Here is a 21,576-nt window from a genome sequence, read left to right on the forward strand (position 1 = left end):
ACCAAGAGAGTAGTTGGTTTTTATGGGGATCAAAGCTTTATTGAAACTAATTTCTTTCGTCTCCAGTTCAATCAACTTGTATATATAATATTTCAGTGACATGTTAACCTATGAAACCATCAGGTGATATTTTGCATTGAGATTGCTTGTTTCAATCACCTACTCAAATATATTTTTATGATATGTCACTATTAAAAACTGATGACAAAATATTATATTGAAAATGAACTAAACAAAATCGTATTTTATCACAACCGACAAAGAAAAAAGAGATTCTATTGGAAATGAAGAGACACTGTCACACTATTAGGGCATGATCAAAGGAAGAGACAAGGGACTCTTACCTCTTCCACTATAGCAATACTAACTTATTTTTTAAGCGTAAGTATAAATATAGAGTCATGTATGATTTCTTCATTAATATAATAAAACATTTTTATTACTCTTCTTTTCTTTTAATCTCCATCATGCAACAAAATATCCTTAAATAAATGCTAAGAGTCGACTTTAAGTCGTTGACATGCATATATAACAACTGTTTTTCTCTTTTCTCACTTCTCTTTCCTCCATTTCATCACATTTGTTCACGTGGCAATGGAGATGGTCAGCTAATAAGGGTATGTTCAGGTAGAACGTACTGTTGACTCTTGTATAATCCACGTCAACAACGAGACCCTATTTTATAATGGTACGTATAAAGTATAGTCATGTATGGTTTATTTATTAATATAACAAAATATTTTTTATTACACTACTTTTGTTTTTATCTACCCACCAACAGCAAAATTTGCTTCAATAAATATTAATAGTCGACTCTAAACCATTGTCATGCATAGCAACGACTTTTATCTCTTCTTCCCTCTTTTTTCTCCACGTTACTAAATTGGCTTGCGTGACGATTTTCTCCACGTTACTAAATTGGCTTGCGTGATGATTAGTAGAGTTAGCTGGTTGGCTGCACAAGAAAAAGACATACTGTAATTATTGCGGACATATATATTTGTCCGTTTTCTCTCGAGAAAATATCTTGTTCGTTTCGTTGCATTCACGTTCATAATTTTTGCGATGGTAAAAGTAAATATTTTTTTTACGAAAGTGTGTGTTTCATCTTTACCATGATAACAATTAGTAACCCTTCTTTTTAAGCATGAGGGTTGGAATGTGCCAAGAGAATGGGAAGAGGTTCGTTCTCATCCCAGAACCACTCGATCAGAGCATGCAACTAATAAGTGACATCTTGGCTTTAGAGGAACATATTCGGTTGGTCCCACAAACACGCGCATAAACACAGAGAACCCCCGTCGTTTTATTTTTTTAAAAGAAAAACAAAGCGGCTTATTTTAAAAGAATAATTGATTGGTAAAATTTTATATACATGTTCATAACAATTCAAAATAAATAATGCAAAATAAACTATAAAAAAACTATAAAATCAACTCTAAAATTTAGTTTTGAATTTAAATTTTAACGGGTAAGCTGCTGTAAAAGAGTTACGATGTTACTATGTGTACATGCCAAGACTAGATGAATAATATTTTTTCCATGGGCTCTTGTTACATTAGTCGACGTACACCACATGATCGATAGAGATGAAATTGAACTGAGATTCTTGGTCGTGTTTTTTGGGGGGAAGTGCCGATTATTCGATCGATAAGCCGGTTATATATTATTCTCTCTGTTTTTTTTACGTCGTTGACTTTTTGATTTACGTTTGACCCTTCGTCTTATTTAAAAATTTTATCCAAATATACAAAATTATAAATTATACTTAAAGTTACTTTAATAATAAATTAAATCATAACAAAATAGTCAATAATTATATAAATTTTTTGAATAAAACGAAGGGTCAAACATAGATAAAAAGTCAACGCAGTGCGGAGGGAGTATAATGTTAACGAACACATTGGAAAATTTTCTAGGCAATACAAATGAAAGAAGTCTCGGTGAATCTCTTGGAAATATGATACAGATAATACGATATACTCCTTTCGTTTTTTTAACGTCGTTAACTTTTTTATCTATGTTTGACCATTCGTCTTATTAAAAAATCTATCTAACTATATAAAATTATAAATCATTCTTAAAGTTACTTTAGTAATAAATCAAATCATAATAAAATAGTCAAAAATTATATAAATATTTTGAATAAGACGAAGAGTCAAACATAAATCAATAAGTCAACGGCGTCAAACAAAAAATCGGAGGGAGTAAGTAATAAATTATCAGAGGAAAGTAAGAAATGAAGGGACAAAACGAAATAGCAGAACTTGACAAAAATTGCTTACATCCTTCCAAAAAAATGGAACAAATTTGCAGAAATATATGCGCATATATAATGACCGAGGTCATGCAATACTGATAGATGTAAGTCCATGATTCATAAACATCCATACAAACTGCGCTCATATTGAAAAACCACAACTTACACATACATTAATTACGCACAAACCTAGATAACCGGCACAATATATATATAACGAATATTATCAATGTTTGTTTAATGTTTATTTAACAAACCTGTAAACTATAGCACATGTATGTATATATCTCGATCGATGATCATCATCCAGAGGCCGCGGTATGCATGGATCGATCGATGCACGACGGCGATCACCGGTCATATATATAGAGTAGGCGTGTCGTTGCTCACCTTGATCACTTTCGTCGAGAAGGCTTGCGATCTTGCTCGCCGCCGCCCTGATCGCCATGACCTGCACGGCGTTGTTCATCATCACCGTGGACGACGCCGCCGGCGCCGGCGCCGGCGGCCGCAGCAGCACGAGGAGGAGCATCCTGCACCGTCGCCGCATGCGTGGCCATGGCTATGGGTACCGGGGGTGAGGTCGTAGAAGCAGATCCATTGCGGCGAGCACCGGCGCCTTGACCTGCAGCGCTATTTTTCTCCTTGGCATGCTGCTGCACCACCTCGGCGGGGTCTTGTTGCTGATGCTTCTCCGGAGTCGCCTTAGCCGGCGGCGACGTGCCGGCCGTCTTCTTTTCACCCGGACCGCCGGAAGTACCGTCGGCGGTGCCGGCGGGCTCGGCGGGCGGTGTCGTCGTAGATCCCCCTTTGGCGGCGCCGTCGTCCAGAGGTGGTGGCTTTTTCTTGTCCGGCACCTGGTCGGTAAGCCAATGGCGCGCCCCGTGGTCGTCGGCTTCGCCGCAGCACAACGACAGGAAGCACATCGCCGGCGGCCGCTGGATCGACCGACCGACGTCGCTAGCTAGCTAAGCTAGTAACCTGTGGCACGCAGACCAATTAAGTAGTATAGTAGCACTCTACTTGCTTCCTACATATAGAGTAGTAATGGCTGGGAGTTTAGCAAGCAATCAAATTAACTCCAGTGATTAAACTACGCAATGCTCCCGACTAGCTAGCGATGCTTAAAGTGACCGAGTGGAGCAAAGGAGAGAATATATATAACAAAAGCATATACGTGGATATATTAGCATGCGGATGGTGGAGGCGAGCCCAGGTGTGACGGTGATTTCCCCGTTCGTTTCCGTTAAGATTATTATAATCTATATTATTAAAGTGGATTATTATAAACTAGATTACTACAAGATGGATAATTAATTTAAGGGGAATTTAACTTTTTGCCATCTTTAGGTTTGGCAATTAGCCAAATACCCTTCTTAGAATTGCACTTGTTATTTTGCCATTGGAGAGAGAAGCTTTTCTATTTTTTTGCCACTGTATGCACTATAGGCTGTCACATGTGCATGCCAACATGGAATGGACGTGCAAAATTACCAATCTATCTCTGACTGAAATATGGTTTAGTGGAGATAAAATTAGAAAATAAATTGAAATATAAAAAGTAATTGGTAAGACAACTAATAATATGATAAAATTAAATAATTATATGATAATATGATAGTGTTAAAATTAAATAATATTAAATAATAATAATGTCAAAATTAAATAATAATATGATATTGTTAAAATTAAATAATAATATGATATTGTTAAAATTGAATAATTAGATGATATTATTAGTTGTCTTACCAATTACTTTCTATATTTCACTTTATTTTCTAATTTTATCTCCACCAAAGCGAGCTTATATAATATTTCAATCAAGGGTAGATTGGTAATTTTGCATGTCCATTCCATGTTGGCATGCACATATGGCAGCCTATAGTACACAAAGTGGCAAAAATATAGAAAAGTTTCTCTCTCCAATAGCAAAATAATAAGTGCAATTCTAAGAAGGGTATTTGGCTAATTGCCAAACCTAAAGGTGGCAAAAAGTTAAATTTCCCTTAATTTAAAGTGCCTAAAGATAGTGTGTTTTTAGCCACTCAATAATTTGGAAAAAGCATCCTTCGAAGAGCTTATCAGATTATGGAAATCTGGAGCTTTAGAATAAGCTGGTTTCAGATTATTTCTATAATCCAGATTACAATAATCCTAAACTGAAACAAACAGAGCCTTACTTGGCTCCGGTCAAAAATATTTATTATTTAGGATAGTGGATTGATCAAAATTTTAAAATTTCCACCATCGATTATTATTTTATAAATGCAAAATAAATGATATAGGTAGATACATCTTCCTAATGTACTACTGTAATAACATAAACTAATTTAACTTTTCATAAACGTATTATTAAAAAAATGGTTGCTCGAACTTTAGAAGTTTGACTAAGGGTGTGTTTGTTTGGGCTTATAAGCCAACCTTTAAACCAAAAGGCATACGCATAAACAAACAAACAGCTTTTTTTAATATTTCTTAAAGAGATAAGCCGCTCTTATATTGTTAAGCCAAAAGCTATGTTCCGGTAACTTTTTTGTGTTATTTGAAATACATATATATAATAACTTAGTGTTAATTTTGAAGCTTTAAAGTCATTGGCTTATAAACCATATAAGTAAAAAAAAATCGGCTTATAAGCTTAAGCCAAACAAAAAAAAGATAAATATTGTGCTAAATAACAAATGCTTCTAACCGGATGGAGAACAAATTAACTAGCTGTCATATCCATTTGTGGTTGCTGTCATGTATACCATGTGTTTACTTTTATTTAACTATTACAAGTTACTGTGCAAACCCGATATTTGTAATCGTTATACTATTACGTTTCAGTTGGTGCTATACAAAATAACATTAGTTAACAATTTTCGCATACGAGAAAAAAAACCCGTATAAGCAGTTGCACGAGCTGATGAGATTATGAGTGTAACCCTGAGCGGTAATATTAATGCCAGCTAAGGGAGAAGAACCAAGGTCCACAAAACACAGGTCCAGTGCATGCACGAGGGAACAGATTGATGCTCTCCTCCTTAATGATGGCGAATTTATGCTCTCCAAAATTAACAAAACTACTCTCTTGTCCTTGAAAGAAATTTGCGGTGGTTTCGCATGTGTTGCCTAACTGCGACTGCTGGGCGAATCTGACTTTGGACGTATCAATCGGCCGGGGTCTGTCACCTGGTATGCTTTTGGTAACGGATCAGGTTTTATTTTCCCTAGCTATAGATCAATAACGAGCTATTATTTTTTTGGTACAAGGATACAACTTAGAACTTAGAACACACATACGTGCACACATACGTGCGTGTTCCTACCACACACTTAGGATTTTGGACGCATAGTCATGTGAGAGGAAAAATCCCCGGGTGAGACACACAAGGTGCGATCCCAGGGATCGAACTCACGTGAGCTTTTCGCACACCCGCGCACGCAGCTAGCCACCCGAGCGACGCTCGGTTCTCACATACTTGTTGCATTGCACCTGAATCTATTTAATTTGATTCTGTCTTGTTTAGTTCGATCAATCTAGTTGGTTGGGTCTGTGTTGTTAGACTGGATCAAGTACTCGTGAGGGTTTATCGCTGGAGTTCTAGCCAGCTACTATTGAACCATCATATTCTATGAACCTGGAACACATAGATAGACACTACACCACAATAGCCCAATAGACAAGGCCAAAGGGCCCATGCAGGCGGTCGGCCGGTCTACCTAGCTCCTTTCGCCTTTGGCAATAGGCCTAATCGCATGCGGGTAGAACAAACCGCGTGTGAATAGTTATTATCCCATGACGTTGGTTAAGTGGGTCACCTATGGTAAGCTAATCGCCTGTGAAACTCATTTTTTGCAGGCGGTTTGTTCCGTGACTTATCTGCCTACGATAATGTTCATGGGCAAAAAGTTATTATTATTTTCTCTGCAACACAAATCACGCTAAGTAATTCCATTGTATAGTTAAACACAGTAGATAATAGCATCAAATATTTGTCTGGCGTACAAATGCATGAAATTAAATGTTGTGTAAAATGGTGTGGTTTGTATGAGAGAATACGTTTGTTCGTACCAAACAGCGTGGTTCATATGAAAATGGTGTGCTCTATGCGAAAAAATATGTTTGTTCGGACAAAACGGTGTGATTCGTGCGAAAACAGGGTGGTTCATGTGATAACGATATGGGTCGTTGTTGATACTGAAAATAATAATAACATGTCACACACGAAGATTTAGGAGATACTCTAAGACCACTCTAATGCAGAACCTAAATTCTTAGATTGTTGGGCGTGCCAGTCAGTTTGATCTTGTAACTGACAAGATATAACATGGAAAAACAGTTAAACCCAAATCGCTATCGGTCAGATAGCCGATACCGTTTTAGGACCCTAGCCGATGAGCTAGACAATCGGCCTTTCAGGAATTTCGTGATGATGGATAGAAATATGCTCAATCGGTTACATCAGGGGTAGGATAATCGCCAAGTAGTTCAATCAATCAATTAATCTTAAAATGTCAGACTTAACCGAGACAATCTTAAGATTAATCAGCTGATCGGACCAATCTGGTGCTTATCGCACACACAATCATCAGACGATGGGAGACTAAATGTGGAATTCGAGGTAAACTGGATTGCTATAGCAATTACTAATACAAAACAATAATAGCCAACTACGTACATGCTCGCGCTAGACCTAGAAGATCGGACTAAACCAAGACAGTTCAGATCTAACCGTAACCATGCATGAAATTAGTAAAATATTGTGACATATGAGTAATCGGATACCAGACCAGCGTAATCCATCAATCTATTCGTTAATCTCAGTCGATCGGACAAGTTCCTGTAGCTAGATCGAACCAAACATACATAGATCGGACCTAACCAAGATAGTATGCAGTTGAGCACGATATAACCATAGAAAACACGAAGATCGATGAATTTAATGAATAAACCGATGGATTACTTGAGATAATGTTGGCTAGAACTCTAGTGATAAGCCCTTACGAGTACTTAATCCAATCTGGCAGTACAAACCTGAGCAACTAGATTGATCGAACCAAACTGAGACAGAATCAAGTTGAACAGATTCATATCGACAGATTGAATAAAGAAACTCGTGAGGACTTGATCGAGAACCTATCACTACTTCAAACTATGAATAGATCAAAGCAACGATAAAACTCAGACCGTCGACCAGCTAGGCAAGAGATCGAACTTAATTGAGACAGTCCTGTTCCAGCCGATCGATAGGGTTGACAAACATGAACTTACATTGCGAAGCTGACAAACCTTGCACTGAGAACTCGCTCTGTCGAAGGGTTGGCGATGCCCCGAAGTTGAGTTGATGAATTGACTGTTGTTTTTACAAAGCTGCAAGGTCACCTATTTATATCCCGAAATCTAACTAACCTAACCGGATATAGATCCGTATTAACAACTAACCTATTACACTCGGACTCTAATTAGATATAAAATCCTAAACAAACTCTAAGATAAAAACAAACTATTTTACATGGACTCTTGATTAGCACTGGATCTATCTGTAAGCTTCCAGGCCCAATCGGACTTCAGTCCTTGTCCGATTCAAACTCCATCGGTTGAACTCGTGTCACCTTTAACTTATGCTTCCAGCCGATTCCCCTTCTCTTGTTCGATTCGGTCTTTAATCGCGCATTAATCCATAACGGCAATTTCCAAAATCTGACGTTAACAGTCGTGCGAAATAATATGTTTCCCTATGCGAATCGGTATGGTTCGTGCAAAACATTGTTTTTCATCCAAAATGTTGCTTTCATTCAATACGATTTGTTATCATGTGAGGTACATCCAATTAATGACTTCCACATATACAAATAACAATTCATAACTATTTATGTGGTAAAATTATACTCATGAAACTACTTTAACCATGAAAAATATCAAAAAACATCATATATACATATCCATAATATACAACTAATTTCTCTGGATTAGACCGACCAAATTTAAAAAATATGGTTGCTTTAGAGGAGGAATACATGTGTCTAACCTTTTATATGAATTTAAACTGAAAGAATTTAACTCCAAAACATTTTGTGCTTGGAGCATTTAAGAACTTTGAGTTTATTTTCTCTGCACACTTAATATATATTATATTTGGACATACAAATGAGTTCTCTGAGTGTTTGTAGAGAAGGGAGCAAGATATTCTTAATGCAATCTCATTTGTTAATGTGGCAAATAAAAGAATGCAAGAATTGAGGTATGATGGTTGGGATAATTTTCTTCATAGGGTCACTTCATTTTGTGATAAGCATGGTGTTGAAGTTTCTAGTATGGATGGTGCTTATGTTTCTTATGGAAAATCAGCAAGGAAAGCTCGTGCTCGAAAGCAAACCAATAATGACAACATAAGAGAAGTATATATTGGTGTCATTGATCAAATATTAAGAACTTGATAATCATTTTGATGAGATTAATATGAAGTTGTTGTCTTGTATGTTGGCTTTCAATCCTTCCAATTCGTTTGCTTCTTTTGATGTACAGAAGTTGCACGGACTAGCTGAGTTCTACACAAATGGATTCTCAAATAATAATTTGCTCAAACTTGAATTTCAGCTAGATAATTATATTGATGGCATGAGATAGGTTGATAGCTTCAAAGGTTTAGACAAAATTGTTGATCTCTCGGTTAAGCTTGTTGAAATATATAGGCACAAAGTATATGATATGGTTTATGAGCTTATCAAATTGGTATTGCTTCTGCCTATGGCAATAGCAATTGTTGAAAGGGTATTTTGTGCAATGGTTTTAGTGAAAACAAAGATTGGAAATAAGATGGGGATAGTCTTTTGGATGATTCTCTAGTCACTTTCATCGAGCGGTATATTTTCTTTTAAGTTGATGAAGACGATATAATCAATACATTTATGTCCCTTCAAACGTGTTAAATAAAACAGTTAGAAAAATAACATTGTAAGTCTCCCCTACTTTTTTATGCATCTATTTCAAATATCGATATATCTTTTGAACTATTTAAGTTGTATTTAGTGATAGTTTCAAATTAATCCATGAATTTAAGTCTTAACGTGCTACTTAATGCATATATACCGAATTACGTAGTTAATTTTATAATTCTTACCGATTTGCAAAAAAGAATTTACTGGATTGTATATAATAATGTTTGATCGAGCATATCCTTAGCTAAAATTGTAGATTCGCCACTGGCGACAAGTCTTGATCAGCGACAGTTCACCGCCCATGTGACGGTGCTTCTCACGTGTGCCGGCGAGTATTATTTTTGTATTGGGTGTTATGGGATTGCTTGCTGGCTGACCTATTTCAGTTTATTCGGTCACTTCCATTGACCATGGGAGACGATTGAATTAACCAGAATTAATTCGTTTAATCGAAACTGCTGGCCGAACTTTTGGGCTTCAGTTTCTTTGGTCATTTCGTTTCAATTTCTGGTTCTGGTTTAGTATGCGGAATAAGTTCTCCAGAGATACCTCAACTTTACATCAAGTCTGCGAAACATCCTTAAACCGCAACACCAGAAATGTTAAACCTTAAACTTACAAATTCCATTTAAAATAGGTCCTAGGACAGTATGAAAGGGTGATTTCGCTGACGTGGCATTTTAACCCAAGTATACTTGTGCTAACTAAGCGCTTACATGGGAAGAATAAATTTGGGCCCACGTGTCATCCTCACCCTCAATCTCTCTTGTCCTCCATCTCCTTAGAGCAAGTTCAATAGTATAGCCAACTGCTAGCTTCAATTCATCTATAGTCAATCTAATAGCTAATTCATACAATAGTTATCTATAAAACATTAGTATATGGCCCCACATGTCATATACGCACTGTCTTGGAGTCCGTGTGCAGCTGGCTACAAATTAGAGCATTCCCAACCAAATGACTAGGATGGTGTCCATAACATTAAATAAGTTGTCATTTAGGATAAAAAATGATGTGGCAAGTGAATAAATAAGGAAAGAGAATGAAACCATGTCTTGCATGAGACATGGTTTCTTTACAACATTCAAGATATCATGTGAGATAAGTAGCATTAAATTGAAGTATGGAATAGTGGTGTTTGCATTGGAAGAGTAGTGTCTTGTACTAGTTTCTTGATGATGTGGAGTTTATGAAAATTACATCTAGTGTTATGGGTTGAGCATACCCTTAGTAGTCCACCTCTCTTCTCTCTCCTACTATCTCTTTAAAATATGCTTATAACTGGCTTATAGTCTGCTATTGTACCTCCTCTTAGCAGTGAAATGGGGGCGGTACCACCGATAGCTCTAGCTCAGCTTGGGAAGAGAGGACGGCAGCGGCGAGGCAGGTCGTCTTCCGAGGTGTTTCAAGGCGGACGAGGCGCGCCCGGCTCCGGCTCCCACTGCGATCTCCGCATGCATTGCCACCGTTGCTTACATGGGAATTAACTGCACAAACACAAACAAAAAAAATACTCATGGCATTAATGATTCCCCCGGATCTTGGAGCTTAACAAAAGATCGATTTTGCATCAGCAACTTGAGTCATTTCACATGAGATTAGCCCTTTGCTTACTTGTATCATCTCGACACTTTAAACCCCTAGCAAAAAGAAAAAAAAAGAGCAAATACTGCATTACCACTAGCTAGCATTACAACATCTAGAGTTAGATCCAGATGGAACCCCGAACGGAGGAGGGGAAAAAATAGTGAAAAAAATCCCTAATTCCTACCAAGCAGCAGGCGCTGCTGAGGGTGGCGAATCCGGAGGAGGAGGCGCCGCACCGGCGGCAGTAGTGCAGGCTGGTGCACACGATTTGCTTGAGCTACAGCGCTCCCAGGCCCACCCGCCACCCCCTGCGCCCAGCGCCATCTCCCCTCTCAGCCGCCGCCGCTGACGACGCAACCACCCAGCCCTCTCAGCCGTCGCTGGCCGGTTCCACGAGAGGACGATGCGAATAGGGCGTCTCCCCTCTCCCGTTGTCTATCTACTAACAGGGGCAAATATGTCCTTCAATAATTTCTGAATTAGTTTTTCTATTGTTTTTATATTTACTTCATTGCTGACTAGGATTCCACGTCAGCAAAACCATTTATACATACTACTCTTGGACCTAATCTACACGGTTTTGTATAGTTTAAGGATGAATATTTTTGGTATTGAGGTTTAAGGATAATTCGCAGACTCGATGTAAAGTTAATGGACGACGGATGAACTTATTCCTTATTATGTCCACCCCAAACTTTCACAGTTCACACATGTAAATGGGCCGTAATTTACGGGCCACCAAAATCAAGGCCTCGAATGGATGGACTTGCCGATGAGGTCCACCCATTCAGCGGGCCGTACGCCCCTACGGGCCACGCGAACCCGCAAGCCGCCCAACTGCCACTTCGTGGAGCACGGTAGGTCGGTCCGTCGCCACAAAAACACACACACACATCAAATCCGCTGCGGATGAGGAGCCAGCCACGTGGCACGCCCCCACCGCTCACCACCACGTACGCACGTGCATACGTGGGCGTGGCTGCCTCCGCGACCTCGCGTGCGTGCGGCTCACCCAAACCCAACAACACAAACAGACCGAGACGGAGTGACAGACCGACTCACCGACCCATCCATCCAACAGGGGAGCGGAGCAGAGCAGAGCAGAGCGAAACCAAAGAAAAGTAGTAGTGGCACGCTTCCCCCCTCTCGCCATGCCCCCCGCGCACCCGTTCCTCCTCTCCTCCTCCTCCCGTCTCCCTACCGCCGCCCTCTTCTCCTCCCTCGCCCGCTGCGCCCGCGCCGGCCCCCGCGTCCGCCCCCGCCGCAGCCCGCTGCCCACGCGTGGCATCATGGCCTCCGCCGCCGCCGAGGCGCCGTCGCCCCCTCCTCCCGCCGCGGCGGAGGAGCCCGCCCGCCCGCGGAGGCCGCTGGAGGAGCTCGCCTGGGACAACTCCTTCGTCCGCGACCTGCCCGGCGACCTCCGATCCGACGCCATCCCCCGCGAGGTGCGTGTGCGCCCTTCCCTTCCCTTCCCCCCGGTGGGGGGTCTCCCCCTTCGCTCTGGCTGGGGTTTATGAACTCTTTGGTGGGTGGCTCGTGTAGTGCGTAGCTTGCCCACTGGTGTCGGGATCCTAGGCAGCTTCACACCGTGATTTGTTGCCGCAGGTTCTGCACGCTTGCTACACCAAGGTGTCTCCCTCGGCGCCCGTCGACAACCCTAAGCTGGTGGCGTGGTCCCAGTCCGTGGCTGACATCCTCGATCTGGATCACAAAGAGTGAGCCCCCAAATCCTAGTTACTAGTCACTGGATTAATGAGATGAGACCATGAGAGGCGCAGGAATGCCCGGTGTAACTGCTTTTTCAGACAATTATCTTCTCATGATTCGGAGAGCATTGGAGTCCCCTTCATCTAGGATGTATAACTTGCAAAAATGTTAGAAAACCTATCACGCTTTTGTCACTCAAAAACTGCAATTGGTTCACACTGCACCTCTAACCTAAGTATCAGTTCGTGAAGAATTAGTATTATCATTAGCCTTTGCCTATCCAACACACTTATTGCCAACATTTTGGTTTATGTCCACCACTAGGTCCACTACTGTGAAATTTTTATTCCTTTATGGTTTTTTTTTCATGTGCTGCAGACTGAGTGAAAGTGGTGTTGCAGTGAGTTAATGTACCGAAACTTTCTGTTGAAGAATACACCTTGTTGACATATCTGCGCACTCCCCTTAAGTTTTTGAAAAAAAAGTTAGCACACAGAAAAAATTACTAATCAGATGTTGAAATTCTGAACACCATTCTGATCCTAATTGCAGTGATGTATCCGAAGTTGCATAAAAAGTGGACACACATAATACAACTCAGAATCAGACTGTAGTGTGTTGGAATACGACTCGAATCACAGGGCAAGAAATAATCTCCCGTGCTTTCCTTTTTCCATGTTGATGAATTGGAATTGATTTCTTTTTATTATTTTGCCACATGATAAACCAAGTCTGCTGTCTGGCATGTTGTCTGCTTCTTTGTTTGGTTACTGACTGCTGAAACTGTATATGGCAAGTTGATTTTGCTTTTTAGTTAGCTTTTTATAATGGTTAGTTTGTTACAAGAACACATATATCTTAAGCTGATTTTGGCCTTGATATGATCTGTCAATGGAGCAAGATGAAGATGAGTGATGCATGTTATGTATCCTTATTTGTCTACTTTCAGGTTTGAAAGACCTGATTTCCCTCAGCTGTTTTCAGGAGCAAGTCCTTTGGTTGGGAGGTGCGTAATACTGGTGCTCAATATTCTCTCCATATAGTTGTGCAAGAATAAGGAGCACACCTTCTGATGAACAACTACTTGCAGTTCGCCTTATGCCCAGTGCTATGGTGGACACCAGTTTGGTGTATGGGCTGGTCAGTTGGGTGATGGACGAGCAATAACTCTTGGAGAGGTTATCAACTCTCGAGGTGAGAGGTGGGAGTTGCAGCTCAAGGGTTGTGGAAAGACTCCATACAGCCGATTTGCAGATGGCCTTGCTGTCCTCCGCAGCAGCATTCGTGAATTCCTATGCAGTGAAGCTATGCATGGCCTAGGCATCCCTACAACTCGTGCTCTTTGTCTTGTTGAAACTGGCAAATCTGTTGTTCGAGATATGTTCTATGAGTATGTCATGAAATCTCTGTTTCCTGAACTACATCATGCTCAATCCATTTTTCGATCTAAATTACTTTTAGAAATAGAGCATTACATTTCCTAAGTCGTGTGTCTCATTGTTGTGAGATAATTTTCCTTTTATCTAATGTGGTCACCAAGATTAAAAAGAGAACAATAGATGGTATGAGTCTCTCTACGGAAAGAACGAGAAACGATTAATATTTTATTTAAAGCTAAATATTAAGCACAGTGCCGATAGGCAAAAATAGTAATGGTAGCTTGTTTCTAAAAACGGGATATTGTTTTAAACTTTTTAACTATATGCTGCTTGAGCCACATTTATGCCAGCATAAGCTGTAACACTGAGCCTGCTGCTGAACAAGGCTGGTCTGCTTCTTCGGTGATGGTTGTAGCGTTGTGCTGGGGATGTAGAAATTACCCTGAATGGCACTAATCATGTCCTGATGTCTTGTTTTCGTTTTTAGTATATGTGAGTCTTAGTCTTTTTTTCCCTGTTATTTAATACATGACTACATGTAGAGATTATATTCATCCTATAACAAGTATCATTAGTGTACATAAGTATATTGGCACCTTGCCACTATTTCAACTATTATTCTTGGCTGCAATATTATGTGAGCGAGAGCGAGATACTGCAGCTACTAATTGCTTTTGTCAACAAGCATGTTCAGTTCTATAATAAATCAGCAACAACCACTGTAATGGAGCATGTAGCAGCTGCCCTAAGATTCTTCAGGTTTCCATGGGCCAAATAACACATCCTTCTTTCAAAAAAGTACATAGTTTTGCTGCGCTGCTTGATTTTTATCAAGTCTTTATTGTGATTCTGTGTTGTACAAACTCCATTATCCCTCATTTACCTACTGTTGATTAACCTTACCATGGGGCTTTTTCATAAAAAACACTGATTGGCTGGGATGTTATTCTGTTTTTAGAGAACCTTCTGAAGGTTTCAGTGATTATGCTGGATCTATTAGCATTTGTTTATGATCAGAAGTCTAATGACTTGACTTTATATTCCAGTGGCAATTCAAAGGAGGAACCAGGTGCCATTGTATGCCGTGTAGCACCATCCTTTTTACGGTTTGGTTCATACCAGATACATGCCACAAGGGATAAAGAGGACCTTGAGATTGTTTGTCAGTTGGCAGACTACACAATACGTCATCACTACCCACATCTTCAAAATATTAAGAAGAGTGAAGGTTTATCTTTCGAAGCAGCTATAGGGGACTCTCCAGCGATAGATCTTACTTCGAACAAATATGCAGGCAAATATCATTATGTGCTATTTCCATTCAGTCTTCTCATTAATGTTTAAAAAACTAACTCTTCCCCCCATTTAACCTTTGGTTACAGCCTGGGCAGTTGAGGTTGCAGAGCGCACTGCTTTTTTGATAGCCAGGTGGCAAGGTGTTGGTTTTACCCATGGTGTGCTCAACACGGATAATATGAGTGTATTAGGCCTAACTATTGACTATGGACCCTTTGGCTTTTTGGATGCTTTTGATCCTAGCTATACTCCAAATACAACTGATCTCCCTGGGAAGAGATACTGTTTTGCAAATCAACCTGATGTTGGCTTGTGGAATATTGCTCAGTTTACCTCACCATTGACAGCTGCCGAACTTATTAGCAAAGATGAGGCAAATTATGTGATGGAGAGGTGATCTGTTTGTCCAATCTTTATTGATTACTATCCATGATTATGTTCAGATGTATGATAGCATTTTTGTTTCTGTGAGTTGCAGGTATGGGACAAAGTTCATGGATGAGTATCAATCTATAATGACCAGGAAGCTTGGTCTACCCAAGTATAATAAGCAGCTAATAGGCAAGCTGCTTAGCAACCTCGCTGTTGATAAGGTTGATTATACAAACTTTTTCCGTCTTCTTTCAAATGTCAAAGCGGATCGTAACATTCCAGAGAAGGACCTACTTGTTCCACTTAAAGCTGCACTCCTGGATATTGGACAAGAACGAAAGGAAGCATGGATTAGTTGGGTACAAACTTACATTGAAGAGGTAGGCTTTATTTTTGGTAATCGTTTATTCGGTTTCTTGTTCTCTATTTCTATTTTATAAGCACACTTTCAAACAAACATAAAGGTATAGCGCATCAAAATATTTTATTAGTGGTCCTTTTCTTGCCCGTTGGTGTTTGGGTATGTGTTTCTCAACCCCTGATGTTTTCTGAAGTTTGAATACTCATTTCTACAAAAGAATGTCTTAAAGGCAGAAATAAATGGTTATTTGTGCCCCATTATATGCTTCCAAAAATTTACAAGCATTTGCATATTGGATGATACACTTTGAAAAATGCACATTTTGGATAATTTCTCGTCCATTGTTAATGTGTCATCAGCATGCTAATCAATTCCCTGAATTCTTGACTTATTCTGTCAATATGTTGGTAGGTCCTCTAGTGCTTGGTTAGATCAAACATTTCCAACTGTGAACTATGAATTTGAGAAACAACATATTGTAAGTGACTATTTGGTCATCCTCAATCTAATGGTATATTTATTCTCTGTGAAGTTGGTGTCAAGTGGTGTTCCTGACGAAGAAAGGAAAGCTGCAATGAACTCTGTTAATCCAAAGTATATTCTTCGGAACTATCTCTGCCAGAGTGCAATTGACGCAGCTGAGCAAGGTGATCATGATGAAGTTCGTCGGTTATTGAAAGTTATGGAACATCCATATGATGACCAGCCAGGAATGGAAAAATATGCACGGTTGCCACCAGCCTGGGCATACAGGCCAGGGGTGTGCATGCTGTCGTGCTCATCATGATCTCAACATCTGGCACCTCAAATACGCAAAGTTGTTTTTTTCCCTTTTTTTTTCTGTATAGGTTACCTAATTTTGAGTTATACTGCTATAGTGTTTAAGGCATCACATGTTATTTTACTGGCGATGCATATCAGAAACTATGTTATCAATGTTGAGTTATCATATTTCTGTGGGTAGTTATGCATTCATGAGCAGTTGGGAAATAGAACGTAGATGGTGCTGTTGATGTAAGCAACTTATTTTTCACAAGCAGATGAACATGAGGTGTTTTTAGCTGCCCATTTTGTTTTGTCCAGCAAGATAGGTGGTTACTTCAGATTCGTGCGGTGTTGGTGAGTGGACTTGCAATTGAGAGCGTTGTGTTTCATCATTTTCATGGTTTACGAGGTACGGACGTTCTAACTCCTGACAGTATGAGAACATTGTTTGTGGCGTCGGCTATTTAGTATTTACTCCGTTGCTGTGTTTATGGAACAAAAACGACACTGTTCAGACTGTTTTTTTTTGTTTATTCAGTTGTATTTTATTAGATCCATAACTCAGATCGGAGTACTTCTGGTCAACAAAAAACATACAGCTTTAAAATCTTGGTGAGTTTATTTGATTCTATATGAAGATTACCGCTTCCTTCCAACAGGTAGATTCCACTACGCCTGCCTGGTTATTGTTTATTAGGTGACTGTACGCATGGTTGTCTGATTTTGTTTCCCTGAATTTTCAGTCGCATATATTTCAATAATTGGATCAGAATCTGGTCATCAAACCCATCTGCTCACAACATGCATAAACCTGCTCATCATCCCTTCCCAGTTCTATCTTGCTCATTTGTCATTATTGAGACCTAACTCTATAAATATATCATCGACGTACAAAGACTCATAGGCCTGTTTAGAGAGCTTAAAGATTCAGGCCTGTTTAGGGAGCTTAAAATTTTAATAAACACGTAATGAGAAAAGCAGCTTGAGTTCATTTTTCTGAAGTTGTATTGTCAAACTTCAGATTATACCATGATCTGAGTAACAATCTAGGTTGTTTGGGGATAGTTGGAGCTACTAGAATCCTAAACAGGCAGGACGTTATTAATTATACCAGAGCTCTTAATCGGGCCGTCTCTATTGTACTGTACAAACCACAGTATGGATCGCTAGTGAAGGAAAAGAGAAAACATAGAGTTGTGTAACAGACGAGCATGTGTTTTTGAGTCCGCCATACCGAGTTGCCGACGCGTTGGGCACTCGATCTGCTACGCACTTGGGCGCAGCTGGCTACTTCGTCACGCATGTATACATAGCCAAATAAATCGCCATATGTACAAGATCGAGTTTAACTAAGACCGGTTTTGAATTCGTGGTTCGATACAAAGAGATGGGACGGATTCACAAGAGTAGCCGCTACTTAATAAGCTTTACACATTACAATTACAAGGCTATGCCCATGCCCAGCGCGCCGTAACAATCAACCAATCCACACACAGTTTACGCACGTGAAACCCTTCGTCGGATCATCACTCATTCCTCAAATCCCTCCTCTCACAGGCTCAAGCTCAAGGGTAGATGGTTCTTGGGATGATGACGTCGCCGATGTTGTTGTGCCACGGGTCGGAGAGGTGGCTCGCCAGGTTCTCCAGTGGGCCGGTGCCTGGGTACGCCGACTGCTGCACGCAGAATCCCACGAACGCCAACATAGCCAGCCGCCCTGCAACAAAACGATGTCAACCTATTTATTATAATTTGATTTATAACTAAAGAAACTTTTAAGTATGACATATAATTTTGTATATTTTCATAGAAAATTTAAACAAGACGAACGACCAAACTGACATTAATTTGTTTGAAAAGAAATTAAGGATCGAGTACGTGGCATATATATATCGTACCGTTCTTGATCTCCTTGAGCTTGTACTCCTCGAACTTGGCGGGGTCCTTGGAGAAGCCGAGGGGGTCAAAGGCGCCGCCGGGGTACTTCTTCTTCTCGGGGTCCTTCTCCATGGTGCGCTGGTGCTCCGCGAAGGCGATGGCCACGAACTCGATCGCCAGGATGGTCGGCAGCGTGCCCCACGGCACCGGGTTGCCCAGGTACGTCGCCTGGCCGCCGGGCTCCGCCGCCCACTCCTGCGCCTGCACCCAGTTGCCCAGCCCCAGCGCCTCCGGCACCAAGATCCCTGGCTGCATCCATCCATGCATCCCACCATTAATTCGCTTCGCTTTCTCACTCAAGATCAGACCAAGACAACACTTGATTTTCATGTAGCTAGCTAGCTAGCTTACCACGGCGAGCATGGCCCACCGGCAGTGGTACACCTCCGACTCTTTGAACCGCTCGAAGTTCTCCGGTACGGTGGCCAGCCCCAGCGGGTCGAACCCGAAGTCACTGCAAGCATGTGGCACGGCCGTCGTCAGTCACGCCGGCGACACATACGTACTTTGATACCCCACAGGCTCTCGCGCGTATGAATGCGTGCTTACCCGGGCGAGGAGCCGTCGAGGTGGGCGGGGCGGGGCTGGCCGGGCATCCACTCGGCGGACATGGTGACGCGGCCGGAGGTGGTCGCGTGGGCGCAGAGCGGCAGCCGCACGCCGCCGCTCCGGGACGACGGCGCCAGCAGGCTCGGCACGCCCACCGCGCTGCAGCTCCTCAGCCCGCTCGACGACGCCATCGCCATCGCCGCGCCTGAACGTACGTGCTACCCTTCTTCCTCCCTGGACCAAAAAAGCAAGATGAAGCAGCCCGGGAGAGGTTGGCCGGTGAGTGGACGCCGGCATCCGTGTCTATTAAGGGGGACACGGCGCGAGCGGGCCGGAGACGAAGCGGGATGGGGGATATCCAAACCCCGCCGCCCATTGGCTGCGATATCCGCGCGCCCCCGCTCCCATTGGGCCACGTCGGATCGGGGTATCTTTTGCCCGTCCGACGTGGCACCCGCCACCGCGCTAATGCAGTCCACATATCCATGGGCCATGGCCAGATGACCTGCTGCTGCTCTCTCTACTGGGAAAAAAAAATCAATCTGCGCCATGTCACTTCTATAAATCCACACCAAGTGACCAAATTCCTGGTTATGATTATGGTGCAAAGGAAGATTTTTTTTTCTCTCACCCTCCTGAACTGTATATATATGCCATGGAAGATTTTTTTTTTGTCCATCTAAGTGTTCACTGAATCATCAAAAGAGCACTGTCTTTTACAGGCTTGAGCTGGACACAATTGATGTCATCCAGATGAAATTTTTAACAAAAATACTCCATCTGTTCTAAAATATAAATATCTATTGGATTTAAATTTATACCAGAATATAAATATTTTTACACCAGTTTTAATCATTCGAATCGTTGCAATGATTTTATAACCAATCATGTGTTTGAAAAAGAAATCTAAGAAATTCTAAATTAAAAATTGACTATTAAAATGGCAAAGAGAATCTGTGGATCTCACATTTGTATTTGTTAAACAATCTAAAAATGTACTCCCTTCGTCCCTAAATGTTTGACGCTGTTGATTTTTTTATACATGTTTGACTATTCTTCTTATTCAAAAATTTTACATAATTATTAATTATTTTTATATCATTTTATTTATTGTTAAATATACTTTTATGCATATATATAGCTTTACATATTTTTTTAAAAAATTGAATAAAACAAATTGTTAAACATGTGACAAAAAGTTAATGGCGTCAAATATTTAGGGATGGAAAGAGTATATATTTTGTAACGAGATATTAATAAATAAAAGATGACTTGGCTTATTTCATTATTTGCTACACGTAGCCACAGTGCAGTCATTTTCTTTGACTTCAAGCAGGCAAAAGAGAGAGAGAAAAACAGGTTGGGCTAGGCCCATTCTTGGCCCAAAACATAGCCCACATTCAAAGATAAGAGTTCTAGATTTTTGGTGACTTCCATTATGCATCTAGTTACAAACTTATTTGACAGGGAGTGTATTTAGGCCCAGTTTGAGAGTGAGGTAAGGAGAAAAAATATCATGTAAAATGAGATATTTTATTAGTGAATGATTAGTTAAGTATTAGTCATTGCAAACTTTAAAAATAAATTAATATAATTTCTTAAAGGTAACTTTTAGAAATATTTTTTTAAAAAAATGTACCCTTCCTGGATATGAAGGTGCCTTTAAGGCTTTCAGCTAACCAACGTCAAATAAATTTTGACGTGGGGGAGTATCTTAAAGCAACAAGTCATGCAGTCAAATTGATATATCTTAGTCCGAATTAATTTGAGACTTTTACTTTTTCACAAACAAAATGAACGACATCATTTTTGAAATAAATGGAGAAGAATGCAAGGGGCGCGTCAGCGCACGATGGCTGTCTTTGCTTCATGTTGTTGCAAAGTGGTGGTGCAGTCTTCACTTGTGCTATGAATGCATTCTGCCATGGAATCGTGTGGTGACCAATTACCGGTTTCGGATGAAATGAAGGGTACATGATTGTTCAGGACCACAAGCAAAACAACGTGCAGAAAAAAAGTGTTTGTTAGGAAATTATGCAGTACTCCCTCCGTCCCAATATAAATGCATTTCTAGCACTGTAGAGTCAAATTAGTTATAACAAACAATAATTTAAATATTCCTAATTCAATAAGGATATTGTATGGAGCGAGAGGTTGTTAGGGATAAAATGGATAAGATCTGAGTACAAGGTGAGGTAATTGATAGAACAACTAGTATTCCACAAATACATATTTTGTAAGCCAAATTTGAATTCTAAAAGTACACTTATTATGAGACGAAGTAACTAACATGTACATTTGCATAGTTTCTAGGTACGCATTGTAATAATACACCAATAAAAGGGGTGCTTTTCATGTTTTAGTACTGAATACCCATGCCATTCCAATAGATGTAGAAAAAATGTTATGCAATTTCTTGACACATACAAACAAAATAT

At 40.4% G+C, this 21,576-nt stretch overlaps 2 protein-coding genes across 2 annotated transcripts; one reads left to right on the top strand and one right to left on the bottom strand.

The window, feature by feature from the left end:
• The first annotated feature begins 11,868 nt into the window (after window positions 1–11,868).
• Window positions 11,869–16,954, top strand: LOC102704624 (protein adenylyltransferase SelO). The gene is made up of 8 exons (XM_015838076.2): window positions 11,869–12,216; window positions 12,377–12,486; window positions 13,428–13,484; window positions 13,569–13,868; window positions 14,904–15,151; window positions 15,240–15,546; window positions 15,632–15,905; window positions 16,419–16,954. Exons 1-8 carry the CDS (start codon window positions 11,923–11,925, stop codon window positions 16,671–16,673), a joined length of 1,845 nt encoding a protein of 614 aa, XP_015693562.2. The 5' UTR covers window positions 11,869–11,922; the 3' UTR covers window positions 16,674–16,954.
• Window positions 16,955–17,981: 1,027 nt separating this feature from the next.
• Window positions 17,982–19,437, bottom strand: LOC102705726 (chlorophyll a-b binding protein 1B-21, chloroplastic). The gene is made up of 4 exons (XM_015837929.2): window positions 19,139–19,437; window positions 18,941–19,043; window positions 18,550–18,838; window positions 17,982–18,368 (listed from the first exon to the last, which is right to left on the bottom strand). Exons 1-4 carry the CDS (start codon window positions 19,333–19,335, stop codon window positions 18,217–18,219), a joined length of 741 nt encoding a protein of 246 aa, XP_015693415.2. The 5' UTR covers window positions 19,336–19,437; the 3' UTR covers window positions 17,982–18,216.
• Between the last annotated feature and the right edge of the window lie 2,139 nt (window positions 19,438–21,576).

This window comes from Oryza brachyantha, chromosome 6 (assembly GCF_000231095.2).
Source record: "Oryza brachyantha chromosome 6, ObraRS2, whole genome shotgun sequence".
Classification (NCBI taxonomy): Eukaryota; Viridiplantae; Streptophyta; class Magnoliopsida; order Poales; family Poaceae; genus Oryza; species Oryza brachyantha.

What these genes read in the sequence shown, in the direction of transcription:
- LOC102705726 (XM_015837929.2), bottom strand. Translation starts at nt 19,335, where the DNA reads ATGGCGATGGCGTCGTCGAGCGGGCTGAGGAGCTGCAGCGCGGTGGGC. An exon ending in CTCGACGGCTCCTCGCCCGG is followed by an intron (nt 19,044 to 19,138) that starts GTAAGCACGCAT and finishes ACATGCTTGCAG; the next exon opens with TGACTTCGGGTTCGACCCGC. An exon ending in GCTCAAGGAGATCAAGAACG is followed by an intron (nt 18,369 to 18,549) that starts GTACGATATATA and finishes GTTTTGTTGCAG; the next exon opens with GGCGGCTGGCTATGTTGGCG.
- LOC102704624 (XM_015838076.2), top strand. Translation starts at nt 11,923, where the DNA reads ATGCCCCCCGCGCACCCGTTCCTCCTCTCCTCCTCCTCCCGTCTCCCT. An exon ending in CTCGATCTGGATCACAAAGA is followed by an intron (nt 12,487 to 13,427) that starts GTGAGCCCCCAA and finishes GTCTACTTTCAG; the next exon opens with GTTTGAAAGACCTGATTTCC. An exon ending in TACAAACTTACATTGAAGAG is followed by an intron (nt 15,906 to 16,418) that starts GTAGGCTTTATT and finishes TTCTCTGTGAAG; the next exon opens with TTGGTGTCAAGTGGTGTTCC.